The sequence below is a fragment of the Helobdella robusta genome (genome assembly GCF_000326865.2).
Source record: "Helobdella robusta unplaced genomic scaffold HELROscaffold_57, whole genome shotgun sequence".
NCBI lineage: Eukaryota > Metazoa > Annelida > Clitellata > Rhynchobdellida > Glossiphoniidae > Helobdella > Helobdella robusta.
The window spans coordinates 799,850-815,613 of NW_008705311.1; the positions used below are offsets into that span (position 1 = coordinate 799,850).

At 32.3% G+C, this 15,764-nt stretch overlaps 3 protein-coding genes across 3 annotated transcripts; 2 read left to right on the forward strand and 1 right to left on the reverse strand.

Annotated features, from left to right (window-relative positions):
* Positions 1-123: 123 nt before the first annotated feature.
* Positions 124-3,659, forward strand: HELRODRAFT_179898 (hypothetical protein; the record flags this gene model as incomplete). The annotated part of the gene is made up of 5 exons (XM_009028681.1): positions 124-1,249; positions 1,837-2,234; positions 2,371-2,471; positions 2,933-3,195; positions 3,619-3,659. The coding sequence occupies 5 exons, from the start codon at positions 124-126 to the stop codon at positions 3,657-3,659; spliced, it is 1,929 nt and encodes a 642-aa protein (XP_009026929.1).
* Positions 3,660-6,349: 2,690 nt separating this feature from the next.
* HELRODRAFT_114997 (hypothetical protein) lies at positions 6,350-8,911 on the reverse strand. The gene is made up of 6 exons (XM_009028682.1): positions 8,584-8,911; positions 8,142-8,341; positions 7,911-7,974; positions 7,191-7,260; positions 6,441-6,853; positions 6,350-6,416 (listed from the first exon to the last, which is right to left on the reverse strand). The coding sequence occupies exons 1-5, from the start codon at positions 8,791-8,793 to the stop codon at positions 6,777-6,779; spliced, it is 621 nt and encodes a 206-aa protein (XP_009026930.1). The 5' UTR covers positions 8,794-8,911; the 3' UTR covers positions 6,350-6,416; positions 6,441-6,776.
* Positions 8,912-9,145: 234 nt separating this feature from the next.
* Positions 9,146-12,066, forward strand: HELRODRAFT_193726 (hypothetical protein). The gene is made up of 3 exons (XM_009028683.1): positions 9,146-9,224; positions 10,285-11,768; positions 11,879-12,066. Exons 1-2 carry the CDS (start codon positions 9,159-9,161, stop codon positions 11,665-11,667), a joined length of 1,449 nt encoding a protein of 482 aa, XP_009026931.1. The 5' UTR covers positions 9,146-9,158; the 3' UTR covers positions 11,668-11,768; positions 11,879-12,066.
* The last annotated feature ends 3,698 nt before the right edge of the window (positions 12,067-15,764 follow it).

The window sequence follows — 15,764 nt, forward strand, 5'->3', positions numbered from 1 at the left end:
CACAGTAACAACAACAACAACATTATCAGCATGAATAAAGGTATTCCACGCAGAGATCTTATATTAGCGCTCCTAGACTATGATGACGTCAACTTAAATTCACTTTTAAACCAGTTGTTCGTAATGCGCCACACAAACGCTTACGGCAGCTACAGGGACAAAACTGTCAACAACAAAAACAACAACAATAATAACAACAACAACAACGGCAATAATAATAACAAACACAATAACAACAACAATACTACTACTAATACTACTATAAATAGTAATATTAATAAGAATGACATCTATTACACCAACGATAGCATGTATAACATCTACAATAAAAACAACAACAACATCTATAACAATCATAATAATAATAATAACAACAACAACAACAACAACAACAATAATAATAATAATAATAATAACAACAGCAACAATTACGACAAGACAAATATCGAAGAGAACTTTTTTTACTTTCTGCACCTGAAATTGAAGAAATTCTTGACGACTGTTAAGAACTTTACAAACAACATCAACAACAACATCAACAACAACATCAACAACAACAACAACAACATCAACAACACCAGCATCATCAACATCAACAACAACATCAACAACAACATCAACAACAACATAAACAACAACAACAACAACTGCATCAATAACATTAACAACAACAACAACATCAACGACAACAACAACATCAACAACAGCATCAGCAACAACATCAACAACAACTTAATACAAACAGTATACAGATCATTCAACCAATTAATGCACGCCGTCTTTAAATACCTGAACGATGACGTAAGCGACGAAAATGATTTTTTCGCGTTCATCAATGACGTCATTCTCGATTCATTGTCGTCTTTGTTGGCGTCTAATGGTAGCAGCAGCAGCAACAACAACAACCACAGCAGCTACCACAGCAGCTATCACGGCAGCTACATCAACCACAATAACAATAGCAATAATAATAATAATAATACATTTTATGAAAATTGGACGCTTAAAAAGTCGCAAATAAAATCTGCCTTCCAGAAATTTTTTCTGGCTTTAAAGAAAACAACTGACGTCATTTTAATAAATAATAATAATAACAATAATAATAACAACAACAACAATAATAATAATAATAGTAATAATAATAGCCGGATGAGTTCATTGAATTATTCAAGGGGTGTTCAAACTGACGTGGAAGCTGAGTTCGGTGATAATCTACTTCGGCTCCTGTCTATATACCTCTCTCTTCAAGGTCTTCAAACGTTCATTATTATTATTATTGTTGTTGTTCTTATTGTTATTATTATTTTTATTATTATTATTGTTATTATTATTATTATGTTGTTGTTAGTATTGTTATGATTGGTTACGATAGCAGAAAGTGCTCAGAAATCTAGACAACGATTCGTTCACGACATGCACAACAACATCGAAAGATGGAACAAAACTAACAACAAAAACAACAAAAACAACAACAACTACAACAACGACAACAACAACAACAACAGCAACAACAACAACAGCAACAACACGCATATCAACAAAAACTACATAGAGCCTGATCAAAATATTATTGAGAAGTTTCAAAAACTCGGCGGTGATTGGCTATCCGTTTTGGATGGTTGGTTGATGATTGGTTGGCTGGTTGGTTGATTGATTGACTGGTTGATGATTGGTTGGCTAGTTGATTGGTTGGCTAGTTGATTGGCTGATGATTGGCTGGTTGGTTAATCGATTGACTGATTGGTAAATGTTATTAATCATCATCATTTTCATCATCACCACCATCATCATCATCATCATCATTAAAATCATCACCACCATCATCATCATTACCAGATTTCGAAAGACAGTCAACAACAATGACGTCAACCTCAACAGGCAACTGCGCACCACAGCTCCAACCCATCCTACTTTCTTCTTTCAAACACGTACTTCCGCTTCCGCTAGCTGCCTCAACCGGAAGTGACCTAGACAAACTGGACGAACTATTCTCGAAGCGTTACGTTACGTTGCATAAATGTCGCCCGTGCGTTAGCTGCTGCAGCGACAACCACGCTAAACACAATGACGACGACGACGACGATAATCATGATGAAGATGATTCAAATCAGGAAAATCTTTTGGATCCCAGCAGCAACGAAGATGATGATGATGGTGGTGATGATGGTGGTGGTGGGGGTCTGGTGTTCGAGTGTGCAGCTAGCAGGAGCGAAACATTTTACCAAGTTTTTGACGTTGGTGACGGTGATGATGAACACACACACACACACACACACACACACACACACACACACACACACACACACACACACACACACACACACACACACACGCACAAACACACACACCAACACACACACACACATACAGGCTTCTAAGTGGTCGCCACAATTGAGAAGGTTGAGCCAGCATAGGCGAAGATTGTACCAGCTACATAACGAAACTGAGTGTGCTTGCAGACTTAAAGTAAAGTTAGTATATTTTCTTAAGTTGCTACTACCACTACTACTACCACTACCTCTACTACTACTACTGCTGCTACTACTACTACTACTGCTACTACTACTACTAGCATGTGTATTTATGCATGTATGTGTAAGTTTTAATATGTAGCATGCATCATTTCATATGTTTTAATACGTGTGTATATGTATTTGTTTGTAAATGTGTGTGTGTGTGTGTGTGCGCGTGTGTATGTGCAGTTGAGAAATCCGATACATACCCCACTTTATCAATTTTCTCAGTTGAATTTTTAATTAAGCGGGAATATTAAAAACATTTAAATTATTTTCAATTTTTTTTCAGTTCTTTGTTTTTAACTTCTAGGTATTTATTCAATAAAATTGTTTTTTTTTATTAATTACTTTCTAATTAATTAATTAATTAATTCGTCTATTGAACAGTTTCATAATTGATTGAACTTTCTTAATAGGCGAGGCAAGAGAAGCATACGTAAGTTGGAATTCGACGAAACCGTTTTGCAAAACAACAACAAATACAACAACAAAAACAACAAAAACCACAACAACAGCAACGACAACAAAAACAACAACAACAAAAACAACCACAACAGCAACGACAACAACAACAAAAACAACAACAACCACGACAACAACAACAAAAACAACAACAACAACAATCAACGTATTTGCGACAATACATCCAGTCGTTCAGACCCAACGTACGTTAGTTCAGGTCAACAACAAATTTGAAGAAGTATGTTTGCTTGTTTGCATGTATGTTTGTTTGTATGAATGAATGTTTGTTTGTTTGTATCTGTGTGTTAGTATGTGTATGTGTGTATGTTAGCATGTGTGTGGTTGTCATAATGTTGTATACAGAGAGAACAATAGGAAGAAAACAAGAGAGAGAGAGAGAGAGAGAGAGAGAGAAAGAGAAAAAGAGAGAGAGAGAGGGAGGAAGAGAGAGAGAGAGAGAGATGTGTGTATGAATGATGTAAATGATATTTCGTTTTATTACTATATCAACACGTCAATACCCTCATCAATATTCATAAAATTAACATATAATTAGCATATTAACCACCACCTTATTAACATAAATCGCCTAATTAATGTTAATAACTACCTAATTAATTAATTAATTAATATTCATAAGGTGTATTGAATCAGGATCGTGTTATTCTCCATCCTATTTAAGCCGCCAACCATTCATTCTGTGTTATACAAGGGAGATGTATGGATGCAACCGACTGCCTTTAAGTCTGTGTGTGTGTGTGTTTGTAAGTCAGTGTGTTTTTGTGTGTGTGTATGTGTCTGTAACTGTGTGTGTATAAGTCCCTCTGTGTGTGTGTCTATGTATATATATATATATGTGTGTATATATTTGTCTACAAACCTTTTATAGTTACTTAATATTATGTAATAAATAAATAATAGATGAAGTATATATAATGAAAATAAAGAAAACACATAACTCTGTTTATTATTATTATTAGTATTCTTCTGATTATTCTTCTTCTTAATATTATTATTATAACTCTAAACGTCGGGTAAATATTTTAAATCACTTTGGCTTCGTCCCAATTTTTACGTAACTTATTGTGTAGCAGCTCTATTTGTATACAACTCACACGCACACACACGCACACACAAATATATATATATAAATACACATATATCATGTATATATATACATTTACACACATGATATATATCTAACATGCATCTTGAAATTAAAGAATGATTGGATGGATTGGCTTAAACAATTTTACAATTTCTGTTACATATCAGTGTCTTACGTGTACTTGTGTGTGTGTGTGTGTGTGTGTTTAATAATAATAATAATACAAAAAAAAAAAATAATAGTAATAATAATAATAGTAGTAGTAAGTATGTTAGTCAAATAACAGTTAAGTATTACTTACCAGCACCTAAAAATACAAATGCTCATTTTCAAGTATTCATGATCACACGAGTGTGAAGTTACGATTTCATTTCATTTCGTTCGCCTTTTAAAATCATTTTCAGTCTTATTCCTCTACTTGTTTCCGTAGTTTCAATCAAATTCAATTTTAGTCCAATTGAGATTATTATTAGCTACATTTACCTTCAGTTAATCATTCTACTCTTTGACATTAAATATTTCTTTTTCATATTTTAATATTTTAATTTTTTATTACGACACAATAAACGTCATGCACACATCATCACTATTGGAAAAACAACGATCCACACACACACACGCACACAAACACACATATATATATTGCGTTGTTTATATGTATATATTTATATACTGTATATATATATATATATATATATACATATATATAAACTGTATTGTATGAATTCTACCGAATTGTTGTTGGCATTTTTATAAAGAACAAAGAAATGATGACAAACATGAAGAATACGACAGCAACTAAGTACCTGCTAAACTTTTCTAAAGAATTAACTTTGCTTTGTTTAAAAAAACTATATAAACCAAACCTGCACTAAAGCTGGTTTACCGAAGATGATAACTCCTTGCTACCTGTATCTGAATCAGGTTTCAGACCTGCTGCCAGTACTGAAACTTCTTTACTCAAAATACATAATGATATCCTTCTCTATAGTGACAATAACTCTATATAACCCAATATAACTCTATACAACTCTATATAACACTCTATCCTTTAAGTTTTTAACTCTGCTGCTCGTCTAGTTGCTCGTGCCCCTTTCTTTTCTCATATATCTCCATATCTTGTTCTCTTGCACTGGCTACCTATAAAATATGGAATAATTTTTAAAATTTGCACATTTATCTAAATTCTTTCCTAAGTACTTGTCAGATATATTAATAGAGCCTACACGCTCCGGTTTACGATCGTCTTATTATTCTCACTTCTTCTTAACTAGTATTGAACAGCAAAGGCGTGGGAGCTGGACTCATATTTTTGAATGATATCAAAAACATCAGCACTGTACTTAAGAAACAACAGAGGTCCTAACACAGATCCCGACACCAAACGATGGTTTGTTTACGTCAGAAAGAGTGTTATAGTAAGAAACCTGCTGGGTGCGGCCTAAAAGATAGGAAGAGAACCATGATAAGACTGAATCAGTGAGAGAAAAATTTGTGGAGAGTTAATATATATATATATATATATATATATATATATATAACTTAACTTATATATATATATAACTTATTATATTTGAATTACGTGCTTGCAAAGCTAATATATGCCTTATATATATATATATATATATATATATATATATATATATATATAATATATATATATATATATATATATTGTTAAATTTATTTGCCCATTTTGCATTTATCAACTATTTAACAAAAAGTTGATAAATGCAAAATTTTGCATTTATCAACTATTTAACAAAATATGTATTAATGAAAACCTCGTTCCTAAATAAATAAATAAATAAATAAATAAATATATATATATATATATATATATATATATATATATATATATGTATTATTGTTAAGACCAGAAGCGTAGCTTATTTGGCCATCAAAAATAAACAGAAACAGTAAAAGCATAGAATAAAATGAAATCTACATCATGCTTTTAAAGTTAATTAGAAACATTTAACCGTCCTTAAAACCATTTGAAACCAAAGTATATATACAATATATATATATATATATATATATATATATATATATATAGAGAGAGAGAGAGAGAGAGAGAGAGAGAGAGAGAAGGAAAGAGAGAGACAGAGAAAACGAACATGTACTAATTATAAAAGTGCCTTACAAAATACATTGCGCAGATAATTTCCAATAATTTTTAGATTCTTTCCACCAAAAGATCTTCGCTGCGTTATCTACAACGTAGTCTTTGTTTGTATTTTTAAAATTTAATTTCCAATGTTTTTTTTTTTGGGAAACCTAATCACATTACGATAAATATGCACACACACACACACACACACACACACATACACACCCACACACACGCACACACACACACATATACAAACAACTTTTCTATTGAATTTGTAACACTCCATACTTTTACCATTAGAACTGTTACTGTCGTGTTATTTTTAAATTTTTCATCAGTTGGGATTTTGGAGAAAAAATGTATTATTTATTTATGATTTATCAGACACACACACACACACACACGCACGCACACACACATATATATCGGCTTACATAAAAAATTAATATTGTTAGCATCTATCCATCTATTATTCATTCAATCATTTATTTATCCTTTCATACATTCATTCATATTAAATAATAATAATTATAATAATAACAAATATTAAAATAATAATAATAACTGTTAGTAATTAAATTCTTTCTGACAGCCATATTGCAACTTTGCAGCCGGCTTTTATAACGTTTGAGAGTGGTTCGTAGAGGACAGTCTGCAAGGGAGCAAAAAAAAATCAAAAACACTAAAAGCGAATTTGAAATTAAAATTAGGGATGAGTTTAGATTTGAATTAAATATAATTTGAAAATGTAAGAAAATTATAAAATTTCGTAAGCTAGTTTACAAATTTCAAATGTATGATCTGGTATGATTGAAGTGAAACAAATTGGATGAGTGAATGAAAGGAAGAAGATCAATAAAGGAATGAATGAATGAATGAACAAACGAACGAACAAACCCTCGTCAACAAACAAAACACGAACAGTAACAATATTAATAATAAGAAAAATAAGAATAATAATAATTAAGGATAATAATAACAAGCAAAACCTTTTCTGCGTCGTGCTTGAGACCGGTATCTAAATGTTCAAGCTCATCGTCTCGAAATTTGCTGAGTATCTTAGAAAAAAGTTTATCAATTTCTCAATTCAATTATCTCACTAAATATCTTATTAAGTTATATTAATCTTATTAACAATCAAATCTAATTAATCTTGTTTAATCATTAGAATAGTTGAATGGCGTAGAGGTTAGGCTGGTTTAGGGCCAGGGTTCAAATGCTACCATATGCTTGTGTGAGGCTTTACTTTCAAACATGTATTATGCGTGGGTGTTTGTTGTAGGCCAGAGGTGGGCAAACTACGGCCCCATGCGGCCCGCGAAGCTGTTTTATGCAGCCAGCGGTTTGCCAAAAAAAGGTCGTCAACCAGACGTTATGATCAAAAAAGGAGCCACAAATATTAAAAAAATTTCCCCCCGGGTCGAAAAAATTTGCTTTTCAAGTACATATGCGGCCCTTCAAAGGTAACATAGTCTTCAACGCGGCCCTCACAGCAAAAAGTTTGCCCATCCCTGTTGTAGGCTGATTCTGAGCAATGCAAATGATACACAGAGGCGCTATATAAATGAGACATTAAAATGATTATTTATTATAATAGTATTAATATCAGTATTCATAATATTATTGGTAATATTTACATTTAATCTAAAAAATGCTGGAATAGTAAATTAATTTTTGAAAAATTACCAAAACAACAAAAAATGCTAACGGTAAGTAATTCCCTGTGCTTCTCCAAACCATCCTCCCCATCAGCCATCAAGTGCCTGATCTGCCTAAATAAATTATGTTAATGATAGTGAGTAAATGTCTGTGTGTGCGTGTGTATGTGAATGTGTACGTGCATGCATATGCACAACAATGCATATAACAGAAAGTAAGTTAATGACATTGTGCCCCAATGATATCAAACTTCAAAAACTGAAAATGAATAATCCCTAACTTGTCATAATGTTCACCAATGACAGTCTCAACAGCAACAGTGCACGCCATTGCAGCATTCTTGCCTAACAGGGCTGTGGAAGCCCCCAAAAAAAATCCTGCGACGTTCCACAGAGGGAGCAAAACTGTCGGCCGAACTCTGTGCTTGGGGATTAGTGTATTCATAGCTCTCAAGTGTTGGTCCTCTTCTTTTTTCATTTCCTTATTGGTTTGGATGGATAATTAGAAGCTGGTTGTCAGTCAACTTAACCATCATTTAATCAATTTAATGATAGTGTCAACTAATTTATTTTACTTATTATTAAATAAAATAATCAAATGAAATTAATGAAGAAGATAACAAAATTGTAAAAAAACGAAATGAAATCGTAAATATTATAACATAACTTTTAATTTTTAAATACTAAATTATTAATTAAACTATTAATTAAGAATAAAACAACCTTAATTGTGTCAGCCACATCAGTCTTTTTTAAGACAGCTAATTGCCCTTCATATATTCTGACGGCCCCAAACTCTCCGGCATGATCAACCCTGATAACCCTGTCCAATAGTTCTCTGGTTTTAGCATCTTTCCTGGTTTTTCCAAACAGTTGACAACTAGTGCTCAGTGATCGCCTTAGTAACAAAGTGACCTTTTGTAAATTATTCATTAAACTGTTTTAAAATTACATTAAAATTTTAAATAATTAGCAAAACATCTGTAAAAATTTAGCTTGAAAATGATAATCTTATGTTTAAAAATGTTAGAAACATGTAATTTGAATCGATTCACTTTTAGTTTATTTACTTTTAAACAAAGAAATATGATCAGTTAAAGTCATTTCGTTATCTATCCTTCTTAGTCGAATTTACTTTTAAATCATTAAAATCCTGTTTTTCTTCACGATCTACATCTAGCTTGTGAAAGGTCCGTGCGTTGCTTATGCCTAATTTGAGGTTTTAGTTACACTAATTTCCGCATTTGTTTTTACTATTTTAAACTGATTCAATCAAATTTTTTTCAAGAGACGATCAGATGGTGAATATGAACAGCCTGGGGCAGTCTGTTGAAGTTGATGAATGTTCTCCTAATTTCAAAAGGGTCTCCTAACTCCTTATTACTTTTTTTTTAATAAATTTTTTCAACTAATTACAATAAAGGATTAAATGTTTTGTTGGTTAAAGATCACCTGATAAGTACAGTACCTCAATAAACATTATGCCATTCTTATGGCCTACAGTCTAGTTTAAGACTAGTCTACAGTCTAGCTTAAGTTAATTAAACATAGTGCATATTATCAATATTAAGCTGTTTTATATATGCATTTGTGTGTATTCATGTTGTATATATGTGTGATGTGTGAAACTGGGTGTATATATATATATATATATATATATATATATATATATTACCATAACTATATAAAACACACTTATATATAACTTATATAAATATATAAAACACACCTATATATGACTTAAATGTGTATGTATGTGTGTGAGTGTATGTGTGTATTTGTGTTTAAATATGAATAATGGTATTTTGTTGTGCACACTGTGTACAAAAAGTGAAGCATCTAGGTGCATATATGTACTGTTTTAAACATACATTGTGTATTAAGATGAATATTTGATGTAGTTACCGACTGTTTGTTCACTTTTTGCGCAGTTTCTGTTTGTTCTTTGGTGTTTTAATTCATCAAACTTGATTTGTGGTTATTTAATTAATTTTTCAAGTCTGTGTTCCTTATTTTTTTTTCTTTACACTGGTATGTGTTTTTTAGAAGTCTTGTAATAACCTATTAGTAAGTACTGAATGTTTGTGTATTTGTTTGTATTTAAGTGTGTGTGTTTGTTCATTTGTGTGTGTCTATTTTGTTTGTTCGTTTGGTTGATTATTCTTTCTTAGCTGTGATATTTGTTGTTTTATTAACTTTATGAAGTTTATTGAACTTACTGATAACTTATGATTGCTTATCTATGCTACAAACGCTCTTGATGCCTGTCTTCTTGTGACATGCTGCTGAAATAATTCATTAAAGCACTTCACTTTAAAGTTAAACAACAATATTCAATAAGTTATGCTCTCTAAATGAAATATAAACTACGCGTGGGTGTTTTGCGATCTCTCTGTATATAGTTAATAAATGTATCCATTGCAGAGAAGGAAGAACGTTACAATTGATGACAAAATGGTCGCGATTTCTCGCGTTGAAAGGGGCGAGAAACTGACGGAAGTGGCACGTCAGATGTGCCTGCCAGTGAGCACGCTGTCGACCTGGATGAAGAACAAGGAGAGGATCTTCATCACGTCAGACGGTGGCGCTTCTAACCGCAAGCGAATCAGACTCTCCAATTACGGCGACGTTGAATGCGCCTTATTAAGCTGGCTGAAAGAGGCACAATTGAATCTAGTGCCCGTCAGCAAGTCTCTCATTCAAAGTCAGGCGCGAAAGTTTGCCGAATCTTTTGGTCACGCCAGTTTTAAATGCTCGAACGGCTGGTTCGATCGATTCAAACAAAGAAATGGCATCTCGTACAGTCATAACAGCGATGAAATAACGATCAATTGCGAGAACAACTTCATCACACGTGCAATGAAGCAGTATTTATTCAAGGACAGCAATCACAAAACGAAGAAGAAACACAAAAATCTCTCAAAATCCTCTCCTTATCAAAAAGCTAATAACGGCAACAATAAATACTCGCTAAACTCGACCGATCTTACGGTCGATACCGATATCAACCAGATAGATAACATCTCGAATACCGACTCCAGACGAATAGAAAAAGTTTTACTCCGATCAACTGAAAAAGTTCCGAAAAATAGCAGCGCCCAGACACGTGGCCGAAAATGTCGGCCGCACATCCCTGCTGATCACGTGAAAGTTCCTAATTACCTGAGGGTCAAAAGTCGATTAGGACGAACTCTAAACATTAAAAAGGATGCCAATGATGATGATGATGATGATGACGCTGGCGGTGATGATGATAACTGGAACGTGTATATAGATTATGTAATTAAAGAGGAGCCAAACTATGATGGTGATGTTGCTGGTGACGATGACGACGATGATGATGATGATGATTGGGCAGGAGGTGATGGAAATCATCCTAATGGTGAATTTAAAACCCGTGGTGGCCTCAGCAATGGTTGCATTGGTAGTTCTCGGGGTAGGAAAAATAAAAATAACAATAACAATAATACTAACAACAATAATAATAATAACAAAAATAACTTTGGAGGTGATGGTCGTCACCTGGTTAACGATGACAACATCATCAATGACGGTGATGAAAACTGCACAACAACATCGTCAACAACAACAACATCGTCAACATCAACAAAAACATCATCAACAACAACAAAAACAACAACAACATCGGTATCGTTATCAGTACCTCCTCCATCTTATGATGATGCAGTTGGGGCTTTAACGCTGATAAGGAACTATCTAGAATGTCGCAGTGTTAACATAGAGAATGTTGATTCATACGCCAAACTTTCTGAAGTTGTGCGTGCTGTACAATATTGTAAACTTTGATTGGCTGGCTGATTGAGGGATTGATTGGCTGGCTGACTGGATGGTTCAGTTGCTGATTGGTTGGCTGACTGGATGGTTCAGTTGCTGATTGGTTGGCTCACTAGATAATTCAATTGCTGATTGGTTGGTTCACGGACTGATTGGCTGGTTGATTGGTTAACATAAAAATTGTTGATGCGAAAGATAACGACGTTACGCTGGTTGTGAATTTTGATTAGTTGAATGATTGGTTGATATCATTGGTTGATGGATCGTTTGATCGATTGTTATTGGTTGAATGATTGATTAGCTGATTAATTTACTCGAAAAACTATCCAAAAAACTGTATTTAATTAATCGTGAATCAAACAAAATTTATTTTATTACTAAATCGTTCTTCGAAATCATAAAAGGATGCTGTCGTTACCTTTAGTCTTTTGCTTTTACTTCAATGACTGATTGGTATATATATATATATATATATATATATATTGGTAATAGACCATAATTTTTACAATATTCTATAAATTCTACCGAATTTATAGAATATATATATATATATATATATATATATATATATATATATATATATATATATATGTACATATACATATATATATAATTTTTAATTTTCGGCCCTCTTTTGATCATTTCCAAGCTGAAAAGAATCTGACTGGATGGATGAATGAGTGAATGAATGTCTGTTTAGGTGTGGATGGATGAACGAAAAAACAGATGAGTGAACGAGTAAATAAATGATTGAACGAACGAACGAACGAATGAATGAACAAATGAATAAATAGAGATGAATGGATTTTTACTGTTTCATTTTACTAGGAGACAATTACGAAAATGATTGAACATTTCATGAAAGATGAAAAATCAAAAGGTTATGATTCTTCTTCTTCTTCTTCTTCTTCTTATTATTATTATTATTATTATTATTAGTAGTAGTAGTAGTAGTTGTATCGGTTTCGGTATAGATATCGCCGATCCGGTACCGTTTTTGAGTATCGCTAGAAAGATAGGACCACTGTGATTAATAACCATACAATACGTGTATTAAATGTTCATACACGAATTTCTTCAATTATTATGGGTAACTTCATTCTCTTAACTTAATAATTATATAATAATAATATTAACAATAATAATAAACATATTATGATTATTGTTATTTTATTTTTTTTTTTAAATGCAGTTGGCTCGCTGACCAGCGAATCAATCGCTGACTTGGCTAAAGTGTTTGTAATAGGTTAAATTATTAAATTATTCGTAATTATTATTGAAAATAAATTGTGAATGAATGAATGACCGAATGAATGAATGGATGTTTTAATGAATTTATGATTGATTGAATGGATGAATGAATTACCACAATATATATGCATACGTGTGAGAGTGTGCGTGTGTGTGTGAGTGCGTGTGTGTGATTATTTTATTAAAAGGTATTTTGGTATATAAAAATGTGAATTTTTTTTAATAGAAGCCACACTGAGAAGCATAAAGATTGCCAAGGTGACTTGGTTGAAAAATAAAAAAATTATTTTTCTTTTTTAAATTTTATCTCAAGTTTTTTCCTGTTATATTTTTATTTATTCGTTTTCTCATTCATTCATTCATTGTTTATTCGTCCATCCATCCATCCATCCATCCATCCATTCATTCATTCATTCATTCATTCATTTCTTTGTTTCTCATCCGTTCTATTACCTATTAATCAATTTCTCCATGCATTCGTTCATTCATTCCGTCATTATTTCATTCATTCAAGATCAGTTTATTAATTAATTAATTAATTCATTCATTAATTAATCCATTATTTAATTAATTCATTCATTCATTCTTACAGTTTGAACAGTCGGAGGAAGTTAATGTTGGACATTTAGAGAAGATTCTACCTCAATTAGTACGTTAATTATTATTTTTATTAATTAGTGCGTGTGTTCTTGTTTGTGTGTGTGGGTGTCTGTGTGTGCGCGTGTGTGCGTGCGTTTTTATATTCGTTCATTTTCGTTTTTTTTATTTATTTATCCACCTTTCATTCATTCATTCGTTCCTGTTCATCCATTCATTCCTGTTCATCCATTCATTCCTGTTCATTCATTCATTCATTTATTCATTCATTCATTCATTCATTCGTTCATTCCATTCATCCATTCATTTTTTGATAACTGTTTATTATCACTATTACAAATAAGCTACTGGATTTCTAACCACATCCATAGAAAGTGGCCGAGAAGAAGACATCAGATAACAATAATAATAACACTAATAGTAATAATAATAATAATTATTATTATTGTTTTTATTATTATTGTTATTATTATTACTATTATTGTAATTAATGTTATTATTATGAAGTAAATAGACGAAAGAACAGTTGTTGCTTTTTAACACACAGTTTATATATATATATATATATATATATATATATATATATATATATATATATATCATTTCGGGTTATATGCCTTGAAGTTTGGAAATGATAATCGGCGCAGGTCGCGTTCGAACCGGCTCTCTCCGCGCTGTTCTCCTGCCACTCGTTCATTCAACATCTCATGATGTGGCAGGGCTCCTACCGACTCGGCTAACTCGTCGTACCTGTTGAAATAACGCTGAAGGCTTAAAGAAACGATGGGTGGAGGGATGTTGAAGATGAAGGAAGAAAGAGAGAGAGAGAAAGAAAGAGAGAGAGAGAACGAATGACTGTTGGATTGAAATAATTTATCAAATAAATAGAGATATTGTTGAAGGGAGAAAAGGGGGAAGATTTGTAGTTTTGCGTCGGTTTCCATTCAAGTACCAGTAACTATATTTCGATTTTTACATTTTGAAGTTCATGCTTTAGAAGAGTTTCATTGCAATATCAATTGAAGAACAACAAAAAAAATGATGTCATGTGATGGAAAGAAAGTGAAAAAAGTTGGGTGATGATTAGAGAGAGAGAGAGAGGGAAAAAAAGAGATGATGATGATGATGATGTCGAGATAGGATTTTCAACTCAGGATTTCACAGGGCATTATCGTCAATATTATTTCAACCATTCGAAACAACAACCAGCTGATTGATTGATCTGATTGGTTGATTGTTTTGATTGACTGATTTGATTGGTTGATTGTTTTGGTCAATCGATTTGATTGGTTGATTGTTGATTGAGGCCGTTGTTTTGATTGGTTGATTGATTCTTAGATCACAACGATAATGCTCACAGAAATCCCGACTCTAAACCCATTCCTTTGATGTCTATATTATCATTATCTATGGTTTAATATCTATGTTTTCATTATCTATGACTTGATATCTATGTTTTCATCTATGTACTGATACTATGTTTTGATTGGCTACTACGTTTTGTTATCTATGCATCTTTATCATCTGTATTTTGTGTGTGTGAGTATATATATATACATATATATGACGTCATTATTATTAACATTATTTTCATTGAAATAGAAGTCCTTGTCACCTTCATCTTCGTCATAATAATGAACTTCGTACTGCTATAGTTAGTCATGTTAGTAGTGTTATTATTATTATTATTAGTAGTAGTAGTAGTAGTAGTAGTAGTGGCTGTAGTAGCTGCAGCAGCAGTAATAGTAGTAGTATCATCATCATCAGCACCATGATCGCGATTCTAAATATAGAATGACGTCAGAGAGCTGTGTATAGGCATCATTTTTGTTTGTCGTACCAAGCGCGAGTGTGTGTGTGTGTGTGTGCGCGTGTGCGTGCGTGCGTGTGCGTGTGTTTTCAGTTTTTTGAGGAAGTAAAACATAGCAGACATGACAGTGCTATAATAATAATATGAATAATAATAATATTATTGTTACGATTGTTGCTATTACTACTACTACTACTACTACTACTACTACTACTACTACTACTACTACTACTACTACTACTACTACTACTACTACTAATAATAATAATAATAATAATAATAATAATAATAATAATAATAATATGATTAATAATAATAATAATAGTTTATTATTATTATTCATAAATATTATTAATAAGATTGTTGCTTCTCACAGTGATCAATTGATGGTACGGGCGGGCGAACGTTTCGAACGAATCCTGTCCATAATTAATTAACTATAATTAATAAC

Coding starts and splice junctions, on each gene's coding strand:
- HELRODRAFT_114997 (XM_009028682.1), bottom strand. CDS start 8,793: ATGAATAATTTACAAAAGGTCACTTTGTTACTAAGGCGATCACTGAGC. Junction 7,975..8,141: donor ATTGGTGAACATTATGACAA/GTTAGGGATTAT, acceptor TAATTTATTTAG/GCAGATCAGGCACTTGATGG. Junction 6,854..7,190: donor CAAGCACGACGCAGAAAAGG/TTTTGCTTGTTA, acceptor CTCCCTTGCAGA/CTGTCCTCTACGAACCACTC.
- HELRODRAFT_193726 (XM_009028683.1), top strand. CDS start 9,159: ATGGTGAATATGAACAGCCTGGGGCAGTCTGTTGAAGTTGATGAATGT. Junction 9,225..10,284: donor GTTCTCCTAATTTCAAAAGG/GTCTCCTAACTC, acceptor TATCCATTGCAG/AGAAGGAAGAACGTTACAAT.